General features: G+C 43.8%; 1 protein-coding gene across 2 annotated transcripts in view; it reads left to right on the top strand.

The window, feature by feature from the left end:
- Positions 1-22336, top strand: part of LOC124596195 — a 52393-nt gene that overhangs the window by 2769 nt on the left and 27288 nt on the right. The window contains exons 2-4 of one of the 2 annotated variants that reach the window (XM_047135240.1): positions 2139-2325; positions 10658-10822; positions 12604-13394. In XM_047135240.1, coding sequence (XP_046991196.1) covers positions 2139-2325; positions 10658-10822; positions 12604-12867 — 616 coding nt within the window. In that variant the 3' untranslated portion in view covers positions 12868-13394. Of the gene's footprint in view, positions 1-2138; positions 2326-10657; positions 10823-12603; positions 13395-22336 lie in introns of those variants that run through there. The other variant, XM_047135239.1, reaches the window with a different exon arrangement.

Below are 22336 nucleotides of genomic sequence, written 5' to 3' on the forward strand. Positions count from 1 at the left end.
TCATGCAGAGGTTAATTGCAGGCACTCAGCGAACCTCCTCCTAATCAACACACTGCCATCACTGGCACCCAGGCAGGCCGAGTTTCCATCAGAAAACAAAAGAGATCTTCACCCTGCCCTCCAATGAGCTCTCACTTGACACCACTGAAGTCGAAAATAGTTTGGGGTCAGTGGACTGCACGCTACAGGGCGTCTGGCTCGGAGCCTTCCTTTAAGTAACCGATTTAAAACGATTCGTTGTGTGACTGTGGTGCCAAGCGTTGCTCAAATTGCTGCTGCAGATGCCGTATGATGTCACATAGTCATGTGCCGAACACGATGGTCTTCCCTCCCAGTAGTGCCACGTGACAGTCCGGAACCTGGTTTTCTTGAGACCGTACATTCCCGTGACCACCGCTGCCAGCAATATGTACAGCTGCTACATTTTTGCCAAGTCTTTCTGTAATGTCGCAGAAGGAACATCCAGCTTCTCGTAGCCCTATTACACGAACTCGTTCTAATTCTGTGAAGTTCTGATAATGGCGTCATTGTCGCCTTAAACGCATTTTTGCCTAACATCAACTCATCGCGTCCAATCTCAAAGGTAACTAACGTTCCCTGTATGCAAACTTGCAAAGTGATTTCATACAACAGTTAACTCATTTCTCATCAACCATTAGCAACTAATTAACAACTCTCCTTCATCAAAATAATATATTAATTTTAATTACGATATTTTTGATAAATGTAACCTTACTCTAAAATTCCAAAAGACTAAGATGACCCTCGATGGTGAGTGTTCATCGGAGGCGAAGGTATCATCTGGAGTGACTGAGGGAAGTGTGGTAGGTCCGCTGTTGTTTTCTATCTACATAAATGATCTTTTGGATAGGGTGGATAGCAATGTGCGGCTGTTTGCTGATGATGCTGTGGTGTACGGGAAGGTGTCGTCGTTGAGTGACTGTAGGAGGATACAAGATGACTTGGACAGGATTTGTGATCGGTGTAAAGAATGGCAGCTAACTCTAAATATAGATAAATGTAAATTAATGCAGATGAATAGGAAAAAGAATCCTGTAATGTTTGAATACTCCATTAGTAGTGTAGCGCTTCACACAGTCACGTCGATTAAATATTTGGGCGTAACATGACAGAGCGATATGAAGTGGGACATGCATGTAATGGCAGTTGTGGGGAAGGCGGATAGTCGTCTTCGGTTCATTGATAGAATTTTGGGAAGATGTAGTTCATCTGTAAAGGAGACCGCTTATAAAACACTAATACGACCTATTCTTGAGTACCGCTCGTGCGTTTGGGACCCCTATCAGGTCGGATTGAGGGAGGACATAGAAGCAATTCAGAGGCGGGCTGCTAGATTTGTTACTGGTAGGTTTTATCATCACGCAAGTGTTACGGAAATGCTTCAGGAACTCGGGTGGGAGTCTCTAGAGGAAAGGAGGGGTTTTCTCGTGAATCACTACTGAGGAAATTTAGAGAACCAGCATTTGAGGCTGACTGCAGTACGATTTTACTGCCGCCAACTTACATTTCGCGGAAAGACCACAAAGATAAGATAAGAGAGATTAGGGCTCGTACAGAGGCGTATAGGCAGTCATTTTTCCCTCCTCCTGTTTGGGAGTGGAACAGGGAGATAAGATGCTAGTTGTGGTACGAGGTACCTTCCGCCACGCACCGTATGGTGGATTGCGGAGTATGTATGTAGATGTACAAATGGCTGGATGGCCTTCAGGCCAAAAGCCACAAATTTTAAAATAACAATGAAATGAGAAGGAGCATTTACTTGTTACAGGACCTTGCAGACATAGATTTAATGCTCTATGCAGTAGTGCCTGAATAGCTGAAGACGGAGCAAAGTGTCGCTACAGTCTTATTGTAAATGGGAAAAAATTAACATTGCGGAGGGGGCTGGGTGGGCACAGTAGTATCAGCTGCCTGGACAATGTTGAGCCCAGAATGTTGCATGTCGTTTGTGGAAGTGAACAAACCAGCATTTCGGAGCTCCATATTTGCCGCCAAAACCGTAACAAGATTTCGCTGTGCAACTCTACATTATAATAGTGAGCAGCCTGCCGCTTTGACGGATTTCGCTGCAGAGGGGTGCTGGAGTGTTGAGGGCGCTCTGTGTGGACGTGTTGCAGCATGGACCCCAAGGTGAGCTTCTGGCGGACAGCGGAGGGCGGCCGCGCCAGCATCTGCGGCAGCTCTTCCTCGTCGGCCTACGTGTACGTCGACCTGCCGCCCGCCACAGGAGCCGGCGACGAAGACCTCAAGGGCGCCGCGCCGCCCGTGCTCTCGCTCAGCTTCGCCGCCAAGCTGTTCGAGCTGGTGGGTCTCACTCGCTCACACATTGCGCCCGTCGTGAAAGAGACCCACGAACCCAGGCGTAAATCAAGAGGCAGAAACAGCTGCTTCAGCGTACCTCTGCAGAGTTTACTAACACGCATATGAGCCGCGCGGGATTAGCCGAGCGGGCTAAGGCGCTACAGTCCTGGACGGTGCGGCTGGTCCCGGCGGAGGTTCGAGTCCTCCCTCGGGTATGGGTGTGTTTGTCCTTGGGATAATTTAGCTTAAGTAGTGTGTAAGCTTAGGGACTGATGACCTTAGCAGTTAAGTCCCGTAAGATTTCACACACATTTTTTGAACTAACACGCACGCAAATACAGCTTGTCCCTGGAGGAGCTGTCAACATTCAAGGATATGACAGGAACAATATTGTGCACCTATGCGCTATTCCGAATGGTTTCCGAGGTAGAACACATTTCAAGTGTATTATTCAAGTGTATTATTTTTGGACTAGTGTCGTGCAAGCACGTCTTTTGCCCACCCAACCTCTTTCACGTTTTATTCCAGTCCAACCTAACTCGTTGCAAAAAAAAAAATGGTTCAAATGGCTCTGAGCACTATGCGACTTAACTTCTGAGGTCATCAGTCGCCTAGAACTTAGAACTAATTAAACCTACCTAACCTAAGGACATCACACACATCCATGCCCGAGGCAGGATTGGAACCTGCGTCCGCAGCGGTCGCGCGGTTCCAGACTGTAGCGCCCAGAACCGCTCGGCCACTCCGGCCGGCTAACTCGTTGCCTTCAGCCTTTTTGCTCGGGATGTCTTTCTGTCATTAAACCAGTCCACTGATCGCAGAGTTCTCCGTGGTGTGCTGTGAGTGAAGTACTGCGACGGATTGAGATGGTATCAGAGAGAAGCATAGGTTAACTGTGTTTGTACACATGCTGGCTAAAACATCACACATCTACAGTAATGAAGAACATGCAGATATTGTGTACGAAGGTGGTTTGATAAGTCTGGTAAAAATGCAAGAAAAAAATATTTGTTTCGTAAACAACTCAACCCGCTTCTAGACAAAGTCTCCTTTGAGGGATATGCACTTGTTCCAGCGATCATCTGGCTTTTTCATTCCATCGCAAAAACACGTTGTGCCCAAATCCGCAAAATACTGGTCGCTTCCTCATTTGATGAAAATGTCTTACCAGCAAATTAACGTTTCACGTTAGGGAATAGGAAGAAGTCACTTGGAGCTAAGTGTGGTGAATAGGGTGGACAAGGAAAGAATTTAACGTCCAGTTCATGCACTTTCGACATTGTTATCGCTGATGTGTGAGACGGTACATTATCCTGGAGAAAGAGCACTTTTTTGTGAGCCAACATTGGTCTCTTTCCAGCCGACACAAGTTTCAAACGATTCAACAATGAAACATAATACGGTGCTGTTAAGGTTCCGCCTTTTTCCAAGTAATCCATGAGGATTACTCCTTGGGAACCCAAAAAAAAAAGTGACCATCACTGTACCAGCTGACAAAATAGTCTTTGCCTTCTGCGGTGCACTTGAACCAGCCCTTTTCCATTGTTTTGACTGCCGTTTTGCGCCGGTGTGTAATGATAGACGCATGTTTCATCAATAGTCGCAAATCGCCGCACGTCTTGCGTATTGCGACTAAACAACGACAAGCATTGTGTTGAAATGTCGTGCAAGATGCGCTTTTGAACGACTGTAAGCAATAGTGGCACCCACATCGCATACAGTTTCTTCATAGCCAATTCTCCGTGCAGGATATTTTGTTCATGCTCAGTTTTGATGCCTACAGTCTCACCAATCTCATGAATTTTCATTCAGCCGTCTTGTATTGCCATATCATCGATTTTGTCAGAGGTTTCCTTTGTGCTGACCTCAACTGGATGCCCGGAGCGCACTTCTTCCTCGGCTTGTCCGACCGTTAACATAAAAACAAATGGTCTCAAATGGCGGTGCAGAGTGCGTGTGAACTCCTTCGAATTCTGTTTTGATTTCTGCGGCTGTCCAACCCTTCAAATGAAAATGTTTAATAAGAGCACGAAACACAGGTTTCTCCAATTTCAGTCGCAGGAGACACGCTGACCAATTCAGACGGCTGTCAATAATAAACTGCACGCTGTACATTGTGGAAATTCTTTATACGACCCTTAGAATAATGAAGCTTACCTACCATGGAGGTGCAACAAAAATGTTCCATTATTTCATGGAAATTCACGAGACTTATTAAACCATCATCGTATGTTTACGGCTTGTGCAGTCGTGTAGGTCTCCTGCTGCTGTCGAAGAATACCGTCGGCGCTTTCCGACAAGTCAAACACGTCGAATTCCTGATCGTAGAGTGTTTACCGTATTTATCAGCACACTGCGTGAAACAGGTATTCTTCCAAGTTCTCATATTTCTTCTGAACGTGCACTTCAACAATCTGTGCAGGAATAGTGACTCATTGTTGAGCTGGTTCAGCGTAGTCCTGCTACCAGTACTAGGCGACTTTCTGACTGTCGCCCAGGAAAATGTGTATGGCGAACATCTGATGGGAAAATCTGTACTCGTTTCAGATACTGCGTGTCCACAATCTTCTCACATTCGACAATGCCACACGACCTGAACTTTGTCACTAACAATCGCCATTTGCTATACTATGAAAAGATGTTTACACGGAGTGGATGAACAGCACAATTAATAATCGTCGATGGTCGCAGGAAAACCTACACGCTATAGTGGAAATCAATTTCTAACGTCGCTTTTCGACCAATGTTTGGTGCGACATGGTCGCTAACATGTTGACAGGTCAAGTCATTTTTAAAGAGCGAATTACGAGACAGAATTACTTGCAAAACTTTGCAAAATTCGTTTGTTGAACGCCTTGAGGACGATCCTTTGGCCACGCCAACTGCAATGTACTTCCAGCATAACGGAGCCTTTCCACATTTTACCAGACATGTGAGGAAACACCTCAAACGGAATTACCCTAATCGCTGGGTTGGTCGTGGTAGCACAATCAACTGGCTACCAAGATCGCCAGACCTCACGCTAATTAGGTTTCTGTTTATAGGGTTGTGGTTGGGCACACAAATGAAAGGTGAATATGCGACGTGAACTGTTTGGTTGCATCATGGACGCTGCTGCAGTTATTAGGAATCGTGCAAAGGCACTGAGACAAGCAACGCAACATTTTCTCCCAAGATCGCACAAATGCAATTAAGTTGACGAACATTTATTGTGAACAGCTCGAACGAGACGTGTACGGTAATTCTTACAGGCGAAAGTGTTAAAAATACGCAATTTTTCAATTTTTATTTTATAAAACGCATGATGTAATATTTACGAACAGCTGTACATATGTGCACATCATACAAACGTATGGCAGGAAATGCGTTCCAAGGGAATTACACTCACTTTTTAGGTGTTGATAAAAGATCTTTGACAGTTTAAGTTTCAATGATTGATAGTACAGATGAGGAAACTCCAGGTACTGCATTGTACGCCGCAGGTATGCTTAATTAATGAGTACATGTAGCATAAACACCATGAATATCCCGGCATATGCTCATATGACCTTTTTTCTTCCTCATCCTCTCAGGGGGTCGTTGCCTGTACTTTGTCCCTACTTGACAAAAAAGCAAAAGAAAAAAAAATACTTAGCAGAGTTATTTAGCTAGCCTGGGGACATTTAGCAGCATGACTGCCTTTATTAAATTTTGTTCGTTACGAATATATGAACAGGATCACGTCTTTTCCTTTAAATAGCAACCTGTTTTTTTTTTTTTTTTTTATTCGGCATTGTACTTCCTCTCCTCAACACATTTTCAAAAACAAATATCATGCGCCATTGACGTAAACATGACGGCACTAAAACGTAACAAAACTGAGTTGACTCTCCGTAGTAGCAAAAATTGTTCAAATGGCTCTAAGCACTACGGGACTTAACATCTGAGGTCAGCAGTCCCCTAGACTTAGAACTACTGAAACGTAACTAAACTAAGGACATCACACTCATCCATGCCCGAGGTAGGATTCGAACCTGCGACCGTAGCAGCGGCGCGGTTCCGGACTGAAGCGCCTAGAACCACTAGGCCACAGCAGCCGGCTCCGTAGTAGCAAACAGAGCAGATAGCCGAAGTAATGTAACTCGCTCACTTGCTGGAGCAGTTAGTAAACAAATGGAAACACGAGAAAAACGCGCACTGCTCATTTAGCCAAGCGTCTTTACTTGAAGATTTGTGTAAGTACGATGTAGACCAACGAAGAGAACGTAGAAATGCTACTCGTCTCTGGAGAATGTTCGTTAGCAGAAGAGTAACTGCAATAACCTTTTCTTATTTACAATACTGATACATGCAGATAGTACTGTAGCACTTTTAAACGAAAGATTGTGGACGGTAAAGAAAGGTATTCATTAAAAGCTGCATCACCACACAAATCTCAACTGAAGAAGGCTGACTGAATGACGCACGTGCATTTTCCTTGTGTTTCCATCTGTTTACCGTCAATTACAGCAAGTGGTTGAGTTACGTTAGCCCAGGTACGTGCACTGTTTACTATTACAGGAGATTCAAACTCAGTTTTGTGCTAAGTTTTTAATAACGCCATGTTTATGTAAATGGTACACTGTGATACGTGTTTCTACAAGTCTTGAGAGAACGAAGTGGCTTACCGAATAACAAAAATATATAGTGCTACTTAAAGAAGAGGAACAAAGTTCGAGGAAAGTCAATTATGCTGTCTCACTAGTAGCTAACCAACATTTGCTCTTGGTGTAAAAGTTATTTGGGGTGTTCGAGATAAATTGGATGCCTGTCTATATTACTAACCAGTACTTCAAAAAAAGTACTGTATTTACGTAACTTTACACATAGATCTATCATGTGTCTACATATTGTCCAAGACAAATCTGTTTAACAAGCTCATAGACCAAAATATTGGTCAGCCTCTTAAAAGAGCAAACTAGTCGCTTTGGAGCGTTGTAAATATCGTGTAACTGGTATCGCTTAATCATGTGACCCTCATGACGTCACAGCAGTGAAGTGCTGTCTACAAGCCAGCGCAATGAGATGGGTCGCTGTGGATACGTGACTGAATGGCAGAAAGAGTTATCGTGTTTGGATGTCCCCATGAGCACACCGTGAATGAAGTTGCCCGATTTGTTGGCACGCCAACGGAGACTGTTCACTTGGGCGCAAGGAGTGGTGCATCACTTACAGCCACGGAATACGGCGTAAGAACAGCTGTAGGGAAAACATCCTAATCGACATGAACCGGAGACGAATATTACGACTTGCTAATTTCAGTTTGTTGCTATCAATGAATGCAGGTCCATCTTAACCAGTTTCCGAGCAAAAATAACGAAGGGGACTGCATTCGGAGTCGGGTACCTCGTACAAGGCCACTAGTCACAACAGCACGTCTACATAGGGCCAAACAACACAGGAACTGAACAGTCGCTAACTTGGGGGCGAGACGCGATTTTGCCCTTTATCTCAAGACGGAGCGCGCCGAGTCCGCCAACGGCCCAATGAGGCACTTAACCTACTGTGGGTGGAGTATGTAGTTCAGGGCGGTGGTAGTTATGTAATGTTGCGGGAATGTTTTTCACAGCGTGATTTAGGGCCATTCATTCAGGTTATGGCGAAAACGAACCAAAATGTTTATCTCAGCATTTTCGGTAGCCTCGTGTTGCCCTTTCTTCTACATCTGCATGATGAGTCTGCTGTGAACAGTCCCGCCTTCCAAGACATCGCCTGTGCTCACAGCGCTGCCTCCAGCACTGGCCTGCTGAATAACCGGATTTTAAGCCCACAGAAAGTATCTGGGACTATTTGGAGGAGCGGCTGAAAGCAGCAGTCAAACTCCCTGCAATTTCCCAGTCCCGCTGTATCCAATCGTCAATGAGTGTTCTTAGCTGCTTATGTCGGAACTGAAGACGTGCTTTTTCTTTTCTTTTTTTTAATCGTTGCTTAGATGCTGCTCTCTACCTAGTAACAAATCAGAAGGATACTAACGTAATGATTCCTCGCATACGAGGTCCTCTTTTAATATTGATTTCTTTGTGTGTGTGCGTTTTTTTTTTTTAATTTGCTTTTTGTGCTAACTATGGCTGTAAAATTTATGTCTTTTCTACTGAATACTGTAAAAAATATATAGTTGTTTACTAATCAGGATAGCGTTTCATTTCACTGCTTGAAGAACTGCCTTCCCTTATACGACCTGCTAGTGAATATTTGGCCATTTCTATTAATAACTGACGCTATTTAACTCCGGACGTAACATCAAAGTCCGATTCACCTAATCAGTAGCAGAACATTTTCCCTGGCTTCGCCAATAGCGGACGGGAGCGGTAGGTAGTATTACATTATCTCCTTGTTGTTGGTCTGGTTTAGCATGCCCTAATTGAGACAAGCTGTTTCTCTGTTGATGGTTAATAAACCTCAACGAATAGTAAGAATGAAATGTCTTCAGTCGCACCTGATGAGCTTCATACTATATCCTTCGGTAGTCGCGTGCACCCGGTCCCATACCACTAATGATTGGCATGAATACTCTCTCGGAGGATCGTTCATACTTATCCTTCCATTCCGTAATTACAAACAAGACTAACTTACTCGTCTAAGGCGATCCTGGCGGTGTTACGCGAACCAGCAGACTTCCAGTAGCTGGTCTTACCTGCAACAAAAAAAGAGAGGGAAGGTCAGTGGAGAGTGTTATCGCAGTCTTCCTTGTCCTGTTGAAGCACTGCAACTGCAGATGGGTTTACGAGAATATAAACGACAATGAGATGAGCTTATTGTTTCCTCCCCGTTGTATATAGTTTTACCAATTTAGCTGTCTTGTTGGGCTTTGCCCTAGTGGGTTGATACAGAGAAAACTGCTATTTATTACGTTCTAACAATAGACACCACTGTATCACCGTTAGACGGCCACAATCTTTAGTGCAACAAAGTGTTAACTAACCACTTCAAGATACCTGAATGTACAAGATCTAAAAAGTCGCATCAAATGTGGGGATGCTAAGTCGGGTAACCACGCTGTACTCATGTAAGAAGATGCCTTCCCCGATACAGTGTTCCTCCTAATAGTTGTTCACATGTATCTTAGTGGCTAATATTAACTAAACAGAAATAGATTCGAAATTTACTTGTCCCACTTGCAAGAGGAACATCCACCCTGCACCGTACGGTTCTGTGATTGATTCAAAACACGGAAATCAATTGTTGATATACACTAATGGGCAAATCAGGTGCATGTAACTGCTACATCTACATGGATACTCTGCAAACCACATTTAGGTGCCTCACTGAGAGTTCGTCGAACCACCTTCGCAATTCTCTATTAGTCCAATCTCGTATAGCACGCGGAACACGATATTTCGGTAAGAGCTCTGATTTCCGTAATTTTATGATGGTGATCATTTCTTCCCATGTAGGTCAGCGTCAACAAAATATTTTCGCATTCGGAGGAGAAAGTTGGTGATTAGAATTTCGTCAGAAGATTCCTCCGCAACGAAAAAGGCCTTTGTTTTAATGATGTCCAACCCAAATCCAGTATCATTTCAGTGACACTCTCTTCCCTATTTCGCGATCATACAAAACGTGCTCCCCTTCTTTGAACTTTTCGATGCACTCTGTCAGTCCTATCTGGTAAGGATCCCACACCGCCCAGCAGTATTCTAAAAGAGGAAGGACAAGCGTAGTGTAGGCGGTCTCCTTAGGAGATCTGTTAAATTTTCGAAGTGTCTTTCAATAGAACGCATTCTTTCGTTAGCCTTCCCCACAATATTTTCTGTGCGTTCGTTCCAGTTTAAGTTTTCATAATTGTAATTCCTAGGTATTACACTGGAAAGACACCACTTCCTGAACCACGACACATAAAATAGTTGTTGAGTGCGTCAGGTCCTGTACTGACCGTCAGTCGAGCAAACGCGAGAGTCAAGCACCGTAAGCAACGAAGCGTGAATAACAGGAACTGATTGTAACAATGATAGACAGGCCACGGGCCAGTTCAGCGTTGGATAGTAACCACCAGAGAGCAGCCATACTATTCAGGACCACCACTGCGCTATGAGGTACAGAACCCGACGTCCGACACGGGTGGATCTATACTCACTGCATGCCATAGGTTACAGGGTTATTATGGGCATAGGAACAGGGCTACTGGATACTCCAACAAGTAAACACAGAATAAAGTCACCATGGCTGATGGTCACGGATACATACAGATAGACATATGTCGCTGGCCAGGTGGGAATACGTCTTAAACAACCTGTCCCGGGCGTGTTCTCGTCAATAGTGGTATACGAGACGCTGAGCCACACGTACACATGAGCAGTGGCTGACGTGCATGTTGCAGGTGCTGACGCTAGTGGCAGAAGGCCTGTACGCGGCGGGCGACGCGCTCATCACGGACAACTTCCGCACGTTCATCTTCCCGCACGTCGTCTACAACACGTTCATCATCGTCAGCGGGATCGTCGTCACCAGCTACCTGCTGCGCATCAAGATGCAGGAGCTGCTCGTGAGTTCACTCTGTCTTCGTTCACGATTAGAAAATGTGCCTCGTTATTAATACGATGATATCAGGCAACAAAATTCTTTTGTGCTACTGTCGCATCTACTATACTAACTTACAATGCGACCGCTAATGAAATCATGGATCTCCTCACTTGATATTTAGTAGGTTTGGAAGTTCATTATACCTGTGTGACAGGTATCAGACATTCTAGTCCAAGGTAAGGGTGCAGGTGGCTGTAACAACTCAGCAGACATTTGGTGTCATGTCGTTAATTTTTAGCTCATCTGACTCGCAGCATTTTAACAGTGTATGGCTAGCCATACGTGAGGCATTGACTGTAACCCAAAAATGCCTGCTAGCGGGTTATAATGCACCACGTGAAACTGTCTACACAACTGAAACTGCGCAGCAGTGGAGAATCCAAAATAAGACTCCATGTTACTACAACTAACGACAGCCAGTGCGGCAGACTGTTGTAATTCAGAAAGTTGTTTTAGCTCTGTAACTTACCGCAACTAAAATACTTTGAGACACTGAAATTCAGTAACGCTTATGCAAGTCCAGCGCAATAAGCTGTTCTAAGCTACTCTGCTGCCTAGCACGCACCCACTCCGCCTGTAAACCTGACAAGAAATGCGGTCGGACGCAAAGCAAATGGGGGCTCACAATTTATTAGAGGCAATCATCAATACTCTTGTCAGACAGCACACTCACAAGAGCTACTCAAAATTGAATGACCCACTGCCTGACCTAAGCCAAAATGTCTATTGCATTGATGTCGTTCTACATTTCAAGTAAGTTATTTATATACTAGCTGAGAAACTCGACGTTGCCTGAGTACACATTTATCGCTGTGCCCGAGACTTCGTATGCGCGAAATTGATTTGTGACTTATAAAACTCCTTTGCATACAACGTTTGAAGTAGTACGACAGGAGTGATGAACGAAGAGGTTCTATGCTTTACTAACACGGGAGAGACTCAAGCAGAGCTGAGCGTGCAAAAGGCAACTGCCACATGGGTCACACCCACAGCAAGTGGCGTCTGGTCTTGTACTTACTTTTGGTCACGGAATAACATAAGCTCACCGTAAACTGCAAAAATTTAAAGCGAAATGGTGAACAGTTACATATGAAAACGCGCTCGCCTCCGCCGCTTCACGTCAAAATTTCCCCTTCTATGACGTTACTTTGGAGAGAAGTAACTTTAAGCCTCTTTGGTGAAGGGTTTTGAGGGGCGAGATAATTCGTGACTCCCTCGATCAGAGCTACGCCGCACCTCGCTTTCGGAAGGAGTTTCCAAAGAGCGATAGACGCCTCAGTTTCCTGAGCTGCAGCAAGTCTTGCCTCATGATATTCATCGGATTCTTGAGATAGCATACTCTTCACTCTTTCAGCCGTTCTGATGTATTCAGAAGGACTTGACCATTTTCAATGCATTTTTATTTGTAAATAAAACAAAATCAAAATGTAATGAGTAGACACCCAGATCACAAAGAAATGTTAAATAAATTCGATTCGGTTAAAGGCGCTACAGTCTGGAACCGCGCGACTGCTACGGTCGCAGGTTCAAATCCTGCCTCGGGCATGGATGTGTGTGATGTCCTTAGGTTAGTTAGGTTTAAGTAGTTCTAAGTTCTAGGGTACTGATGACCTTAGGAGTTAAGTCCCATAGTGCTCAGAGCCATTTTTGTAGCCAGATTTCTGGATGCTGAGGCTGGTAATTGGCAGGTACAGCGGTTAGCTCGGCGCAGTGTGGTGAATGTGTGCTTTGCGTGCCGGGCAGATGCGCGTGCTGGGCACGATGGCGGCGGTGATGATGCTGACGGCGGAGGGCGCGGTGCTGCGCTACTGCGTGACGGCGTGGCCCAAGTGGTCGGAGTACATCGAGGACGAGCAGTCCAACCCCGAGCAGCTGGACGAGGAGGTGAAGGGCGCGGGCCCGCGGCGCGCCTTCCTCGCCGCGCACCTCGCCGTCGCCGGCCTGCTCGCCGCCACGCACCTCGCCGACGTCGCGGCCTCGCTCGCCACGACGCTGCGCGCCCTCTGACCTCACCTGTGGCGCCCCACACATCGCCGTCTCGTGGCCGCTCACAAAAACGGTGACAGACTGGGGAGGCGATCGCTGCGATGTGAACTTTCAGTCACCTCTCATAACAGCTGTTGCAACAAACGCGCCGTAGTCTGTTGCCCTACTCAAAAGAAGAACGCGCTTGAGCCGGGTTTTCCTGGGAGCAGGGATCTTGCACAGCGCTAACAGGACGGGGCATTTTGCGTCGTTAGGGACGCAAAAACTTAAATAACTAACGCCTTTGTGTTCTCCTAAAAGATGAAACTGCAAACGCATTAATTATTCAGTCCACACGTGGTGTCTGCGTAGTACGATGGGCGTTCAATAGGCACTGCAGCACTTTTCTTCTGGTTTTATTGACGATTCTAATACACTCTTTTGTCTAGAAAAACCTATTTTTCAAAATAATCTCCAGCCTAAGGCCACTGTACTGGGAGAGCCTGTACTACTCTCCTGGCCCGCCCGGTTGGCCGTGCGGTCTAACGCACGGCTTTCCGGGCGGGAAGGGGCGCCTGGTGAACCGATCAGTCTGTGGATGGTGTTTAGGCGGTTTTCCATCTGCCTCGGCGAAAGCGGGCTCGTTCCCCTTATTCCGCCTCAGCTACACTGTGTCGGCGATTGCTGCGCAAACAAGTTCTCCACGTTCGCGTACACCACCACTACTCTAGCACGCAAACATAGGGGTTACATTCGTTTGGTGTGAGACGTTCCCTGGGGGGGGGGGGGGGGGGTCCACCGGGGGCCGAACCGCACAATACCCCTGGGTTCGGTGTGGGGCGGGGGAGTGGTGGACTGCGGTAGTCGTCGTGGGGTTGCGGACCACTACGGCTGCGGCGGGGACGGAGCCTCTCCGTCGTTGCTAGGTCCCCGGTTAACATAACATAACCACTCTGCTAGTCGACGTCAGAACCAACGTCTTGCCGCATCAGTAACCTCCCCATCATCCACGTACGCATCCAGCGGAGTGCATAAAAGTCGGAAGATGCAAGAACCTGGGGATGAGAGAGGACACTCCAATGACAGACGCCTCGCCAACGTCTCACCGCGCTATTGTTCACTGACAAGTCCCCACAGACAGGCTGCAAGCGCCTATGAATATCTGCGATGCTACGCTTTTCCGTGAAAAGAAATCCAGTAACAACTCTCCGCTTGGAACACATCTTCGTTTCAGACACCAATTTAAAGACTAGTTACAGCGCCGTTACTTACTGGAATTTCACTGAATTGTGAAGGCTACACCGGGAATATTTCACGATGTCCCACAGCAAATTCCGCATTTTTTCAAGCGAAACTGGTGGAGAAACAATATGTGTTGCATTACTTATTGAACGCCTCTCGTACAGTGTATGAAAGCAGTTATCGTATTGTTGTTATGAATAATTCTTACTATTTGGAAGAATTTCAATGAAAATATAATCGTTTTACAGATCTATAACACACAACAAAAACTTCTGCTACATACAACCACAAAAAATTTACATAAATTTCAGCCTGTTTTATACGCAAATAAAGCATAGAACTTATACAAAATGTTTTCCCTCTCCGTAATATACGATGTATTACTAATACTCATCAATAAGGCCAATTAGTGAAAAGCCGAGTGCTTGAGTGACAATAGTCACTTGTTTGAGTAAGTTCACTACGAGGTGTTGCAGGCGTGTGAGTGGTCAATCTGGGGAACGAAGCTGGCGAGTGCTGAGGGGACTAATACCTTTCATTATCGTACATAGTCTGTGAACTAGAACGGTACTGACGCTCTTCATTTAACACTCCCAGCTGGCCGCGGTGGCCGAGCGGTTCTAGGCGCTGCAGTCTGGAACCGCGCGACTGCTACGGTCGCAGGTTCGAATCCTGCCTCGGGCATGGGTGTATGTGATGTCCTTAGGTTAGTTAGGTTTAAGTAGTTCTAAGTTCTACGGGACTGATGACCTCAGATGTTAAGTCTCATAGTGCTCACAACCATTTTTTTAAACACTCCCATCCCCGTTATGATTCGGAAAACTCCAGTGTCAGTGTGAGAACTGGTATCTGGCCGAATTTTTTTCACGGTCGTAGTCATGGTTCTGAAGAACATATCTATGCTTCATCCTCTTGTGGTGGTGGTTTCGACAACTCTTCCAGACAATTTGGAAAGCGGAGTCTATCTTCCTTGATCTCATTTAAATACTTGAGAAGGGAACTCATTCCTTCTTCTTTCTGGTCGGAGGACGTTCGGATGTGGCTAAAAGAGGTGGTCCCGATAGTTGATGAGATTCGGAAGAATGTGGTTCACACTTCGTTGTTTCTGGACAATTATCGTCCCTGTTGCTGCAAAGGCCTTCCTTGGGTTCCTCTGACATTTTGGGGCAAAATTCCGTACTTTAAAAAAGTGTCATGCCATCTTCCACATAGTCTAGAAACTCAGCCTATCGCTGTAGCTCGCTATTTTTTTTTTTTTTTTTTTTTGACCCTATGTTACCCACTTCTTCTTTTGTCTGTGGTCTGTAATGATCCCTTCGTGAAACCATGTAGCACATTGCTGGCACTTTATCCAGGTGGAGCTACCTACAGCACTTGTTACTGCTTGTCTGATGTCTTCCTTGGACCATGACGCACTCGGCTTTTTCCCTTTGCGTGCACGGACCATCTGAAAAGAAACCAATGCAACACATCTAACTTACAGGTAACGTGGAGACAATCTTAACTGATTGGTTGGTTGGTTGGTTGGTTGGTTTAGGCGAAGGAACCAAATAGCGAGGTCATCAGTCCCATCGGATTAGGGAAGGATGGGGAAGGAAGTCCGCCGTGCCCTGTCAAAGGAACTATCCCGGCATTTGCCTGAAGTGATTTAGGAAAATCACGGAAAGCCTAATTCAGGATGGCCAGACGTGGGGTTGAACCGTCGTCCTTCCGAATGCGAGTCCACAATCTTAACTGACCAAAGATACTTGGAAAACTACCGTACTCTAGGCTTACTTGTGGTTGTTTACAGCAGCCTATCATAGTTTTACAACTCTACGTAACGCCATTGTTCATACAATACTTTCCCATTTATCTTGACACTGTTATATGGCAACGAGGAAATTCACAGTGACAGCGTCCAACTGATATCTTGGTTTTACTTTTAGCTTCCCGTTTGCAATCTGCACCACACCCGGAAATATAGTGACAGACCAAAAAAAGTTGCCCGTCCTTGTCGCAAAAAAATGAAGCTCTTCCAATTCTAGAGTAATCTCGTTCTATAACATACTTAAATAGCTGATTCGTACCGGGTGGTTCGGTAAGAAAGTAGAAACAGTTACCGAACGCGGAGGCGCTGTAGTTAGCACAATGAACTCGCGTCCGGCCATCCCGATTTAGGTTTCCCATGATTTCCCTAAATCGGTTTAGGCAAATGCCAGGATGGATACTTTGAAAGGGCACAGTCGACTTTCTTTCTCATCCTTCCCTAATCCAATGGGATCGATGACCTCGCTGTTTGGTTCACGTTCCCAAATCAACCAACCAACCACAGCCAATTAACTGATCATCAGTCAGACAACGACATACATTCAAAGAGAAGCGCTGAAGCAGTAACGTGTGTATTTCCATAGAGCTACTTGTGAGAAGCGGTTGTCTGTGATTCCTTCACGAGTGAATGCAGTTTCAACAAGCATACATGAAAGTATTAGTCAACTAACAGTTATTTAAGCTAGATTACTAAATGCTCGTAAAATTTACGATTATAGTAGGGTATAAGACAGGACATGTGGTACCTAATTTGGTACGTAACAAACAATGGAGATCTAATAACTGTAAATTACTAATGCATAACCTATAAATTATGACTTCATTTGAATAAAATTTGTAGTAGTAAAATTAACGATGATTTAGTAGCAATTTAGCAATCTTCCCCCTTTAATGTCCCAGGGTTAAAGGAAAAAATAGATGTAATCCAATTGTGTCTCCTGTAAGGTTCAAATGGGTTCAAATGGCTCTGAGCACTATGGGACTTAACATCTGAGGTCAACAGTCCCCTAGAACTTAGAACTACTTAAACCTAACTAACCTAAGGACATCACACACAACCATGCCCGAGGCAGGATTCGAACCTGCGACCGTAGTGGTCACGCGGTTCCAGACTGAAGCGCCTAGAACCGCTCGACCACCACGGCCGGCCTCCTGTAAGGTGCTTCATCCGTTGTCACTACGCAAGAAACGAGCCACGTTGTTTTTGATTTACCTGTGTTGTAGCTTTTTCCAAACAGACACTTTTCCAAACTCTGCAGGTGCTTCTCGCAGAACTGCACTATGTTGGCTGAAATCCTTTTCTGCATCCCATTTTGTCCATTACCACGCTACTGGTAATTGTACCAGTCTAACAAATATGTTCAAAACAATTGCAAACATGTTTAATATTCTTAAATGCGGCAGTCTGAGGCAGATAAGACATAGATTTCAAACCAAACACAAGAATGTAAATAATTTATCGACACATTCACAACGTATGGTGTTGTCCACAAATATTAATCACTTCTATTTACGTTTTACAACTTGTTTACATCTGACGTGAGATCGATAGGACCTTACCGGTCCTTACGGGTAGCACGGTTTAATATGGTATCTGAAACGCGGTACTGCTAGATCTCTTCACGAACGCAAAGAACTCGCAGACGAGGACGTCATGTGAACAGCAAGAAAAATCCCAGGATCAACAATCGGCCCAATATATCTGCTTTTGTATTCTGACTCCCGTGCAGACATCAATCCAATATTAAGAAAACTGCAAACAAAACAGTTACCGACTATGAAATTTATGAATGGGAACAATTTTTCAAAATCATCTGCATGGAAGGAAGTGAGGAGAAAAGAAAAGTCGCAAGTCACAACGTCAATGAAAGACAAAGATTATTGAGAGGTCAAATAATTCAACTATTTTATTCAGGACATTTTGAAGGCTGGATTTCTGGGCATAGCCGAAATAATGAGTTCACAAACAAATTTGAGAGAAGACATGTCATACACAAACAACTCGTATGTCTTATTAAGGAACATACACCGAGTGGTTGTAATTGAAGTGCACCGACTCACATAGGTCCAGAGAGGGCTGTAACTATCGTATTGCAGCGAAACTTGGTAGTTACTCTAATGCGTTAATGCGAAACCGATTTGTGGTAAAAAATTAGATCCAATTTTGCCTACCAGGTAGAAATCTGGCGCTGTCAATGCAAGAAAGATGTATAGAAATGTTGCCGTATGTAATCGATTAGGAACAGGACGTGGGAAAAAAGGTCAAATAAATGAGAAAGGCATAGTTGATTTTATTATTAAACCCCGCTCAAACAATTTGTTCAATATGAGACGCCGACGAGATGCTGTATCCGCAAAACGATATTGAGTAACATTTGTTCACAGCAGTTCCGGTGATTGCTGCTGTTCACATAAAGCAGTTTCACTAACAGCGCACGGTCTCTCTTCTCGATAGCCACACTGTTCACCCACGTTGTGGCTTCTCAGATGAAAGCCCCCGATGTCACAATGTCACACAAACAGTGTACAGTGCCAGATTTGCACCTGGTGGACACAACTGGAACTATTTTTTTCCAGCGTAAATCGGTTCTGCATTAGCGCATCATCTACACTGATAAGCCTGTCCACTGCCTTAATGGCGTTGCAGGCGCGTGACGTGGTAACAAAAGTATGTAAGCGGAGCAGATATGGCCGATGAATCTAGCGAAGACATGGCCGCAAATGAGATAAGCGACTTCGACAAAGGGCAGATTATTATCACACAGAGTTTGTAAACGAGTATCTCAAAAACGGCGCAGTTGGTCGAATGTTGACGTGCAGTTGTCTTGAGCGTCAACGAAAAGAGGTAGTTGACAACTGACCAATAGGCGCTAAACGATTGGACATCCACAACTCTTCACAGAACGTGTGGTTCGGAAGCTTGTCTGCTCTGTAAAGAAGGATAGGTCGTGATCCGTGGCATCTCGGCCGAAAGAGCACAATGCTGGTTCACGCACAAATGTTTCGCAGTACGCCGTTCACCGTACATTGTAGAACATAGAGCTCCGCAATAGACCACCCCTACGTGTCTACATGTTGATCCAACGACATCGTCAGTTACGATTGCAGTGGGAACGGGATCATCGGGATTCGATCGTCAATCAATGGAAACGTGTCGGCTCTTCGGGTGAATCACATTTTTTCTACGCTTGGTCGCTGGTCCTATTCACAAACGCCGTCATCGGGCTGAACGGCGGCTCGAAACGGGCAGCGCGCCACGGACGCGGACTGGCGGGCGCAGTATTATGCTATGGGAGACAGGGAGACATTCTCCTGCGCTTGCATGTAGTAAACGAAGACACGGTGAGCCTACGACCCACCTGCATCCCTCCATGCTTGATGTCTTTCTCGACAGCGATGTCGTCTTTCAGCAGTATAATTGTCTCGGAGCCCGAACCGTGTTACAGTGGTAAGAGAAGCATTATAGTGAACACACGTTGGTGTCTCGGCGACTAAATTCGCCTGATGTAAATCCTATGGAAGCCATCTGAGCCGCCATCGGACGCCATCACCGCGTACGCAAATCAGCGGCCCGTTATTTACGCGGATTGCATGCCCTGTGCGTAGACATCTAATGCCACATACTTCCATAGATATACCAAAAACTTAAGGTTTATAATTAATATAAAAAACAGCTACCAGCTAGGTTTATTCTCTTCAGACCATGACCGGTTTCGGATTTTTCTTTACAAATCCATCTTCAGATGGCAGATTACAAGCATTCTTGGTTGGACCTAGTTTTGCTTTGTGTTATTCGTTTGCTGCACTAGGAAAGAAAAGAAATATTTTTGTTGTCATATCGGTAATGGTATTACTACGAAAGATTTACTTCTTTTACAAAATCTAATTGCTCATGAGATGGTTTTTATAAACATTAGTAAACTTGCAGGATTAGTGTACTTACGAGCTGTGTAGTTCTGTCTGACGAAATATTCGTGCGTTTATGTTTTCGATCGCCAGCTTGATACACTTTTCAATATGCACTATGTAAGTGCTATTCCAGTCAATGGACGTCACTTTAAACCTCATCATCTTAATTACACACGCAGCACACACGAATAACGTTTACAAAACGTGGCCCAGCTTCACATTACAAACGAAAACAATATTTGCAAAGAGCTTACAGTCATAACGATGTTAACTTACAGATGCTGTATAGTCGATATGGGTACAGTAAAACATCTCTTTGCTATTATATGAAATTAATCTAAAACGGAATAAATAAAATTACATACAGATAAGATTACAAAAATTATATGTAGTACAGAATTACTGTGTGTTACTAATTAGTTGTTACAATAGTAAGAGATAAATTCTAATATATGACATAACATGCAATGCATATGTTTTCAATTATGCATTTTTTTTTTGTGACATATAAGCAGTTTTTGGGGCCTGTATACTGAATGTTTTTGATGGAATATTGGACTTAAGTTAATTTTAAAAAAGTAAAAACTTCTTCAAAGTTATTTAAGAAGGGGGTGTTAACTGACTCTGTCTGTTCATTCAAAATGAGATCAGGGAACCTGTTTTTATGTGTATGAATCTCAATCTCCTCTAGGAGATTCAATGTGAAACCTTTGTCTTTGATGTGTTATCTGCAGGTTGTTTTCTATATTCTCAACTGTATGATTGTTTTCTGCAAGATGGGTGGCAAAAGCAGATTTGCTTAGATTTTTCAGTGTTATATGAGTTAATAGAGATCCTCAGACTCATTTTGTCTAATAATTACTTCACCTTCAATAATAAAGTCTATAAACAAAATGATGGCCTTGCAATGGGTAGCAGTCTTGCTGGATTATTAGCCGATATTTACATTAACCATCTTGAGTAAAAGTTCTTCTCATCCAATAACCAAATGAACAATAAAATAATTTACTACAAGAGATACGTAGATGACACGCTATTACTTTTTGATGGTAACAGCAGCGAAATTGATGCCTTAGCTGAAGATCTGAGCAAATTACACAACAACATCAAATTTACAGTGGAGCATGAAATAAATAATAGCATCAATTTTCTGGATCTCAAAATATCAAACATAAATAACAAACACCATTTTGGTATCTTTCGAAAACCAACAACCACAGATGTTACCATCAGTAACACATCCTGCCACCCGAACCAACATAAGATGGCTAATTTCCGGTCAATGCTACATCGTATGCATAAAGTCCCCCTCACCCCCACTGAACAGCACAAAGAAATCAGTATAATCAAATCAATTGTCCAAAATAATGGCTATGATGCTTCAATCATAGACACACTCTCTCAAAAAACAAAAGTAAAAATTGCTACCAATAAGTCTTTGCAACAAGCAACAGCCACAATAACTATGAAAGACAAAAAATCAGTAAAATATGTAGCCCTACCATATATATGCCCACTTTCATATAAAATTTCCAACTTATTCAAGAAGAAGAAAGTCAAAATCAGTTTCTCTACCAATAACAAACTCCAACAAAGAGTCATACACTCACTCCCACACAATAGCATACCCCATAAAAGATCTGGAATTTATAAACTCAAGTGTAACAACTGTCCTAAATTCTACATTGGCCAAACAGGTAGAGCTTTTGAAACAAGATTCAAGGAACACCTTGATGCCCTACGTCTGAAAAACCTAAGCAAATCCGCTTTTGCCACCCATCTTGCAGAAAACAATCATACAGTTGAGAATATAGAAAACAACCTGCAGATATTACACCTCAAAGACAAAGGTTTCACTTTGAATCTCCTAGAGGAGATTGAGATTCATACACATAAAAACAGGTTCCCTGATCTCATTTTGAATGAACAGACAGAGTCAGTTAACACCCCCTACTTAAATAACTTTGAAGAAGTTTTTACTTTTTTAAAATTAACTTAAGTCCAATATTCCATCAAAAACATTCAGTATACAGGCCCCAAAAACTGCTTATATGTCAAAAAAAAAATTCCTAATTGAAAACATATGCATTGCATATTATGTCATATATTAGAATTTATCTCTTACTATTGTAACAACTAATTAGTAACACACAGTAATTCTGTACTACATATAATTTTTGTAATCTTATCTGTATGTAATTTTATTTATTCCGTTTTAGATTAATTTCATATAATAGCAAAGAGATGTTTTACTGTACCCAAATCGACTATACAGCATCTGTAAGTTAACATCGTTATGACTGTAAGCTCTTTGCAAATATTGTTTTCGTTTGTAATGTGAAGCTGGGCCACGTTTTGTAAACGTTATTCGTGTGTGCTGCGTGTGTAATTAAGATGATGAGGTTTAAAGTGACGTCCATTGACTGGAATAGCACTTACATAGTGCATATTGAAAAGTGTATCAAGCTGGCGATCGAAAACATAAACGCACGAATATTTCGTCAGACAGAACTACACAGCTCGTAAGTACACTAATCCTGCAAGTTTACTA

The sequence above is a fragment of the Schistocerca americana genome, chromosome 2 (assembly GCF_021461395.2).
Source record: "Schistocerca americana isolate TAMUIC-IGC-003095 chromosome 2, iqSchAmer2.1, whole genome shotgun sequence".
Lineage (NCBI taxonomy): Eukaryota > Metazoa > Arthropoda > Insecta > Orthoptera > Acrididae > Schistocerca > Schistocerca americana.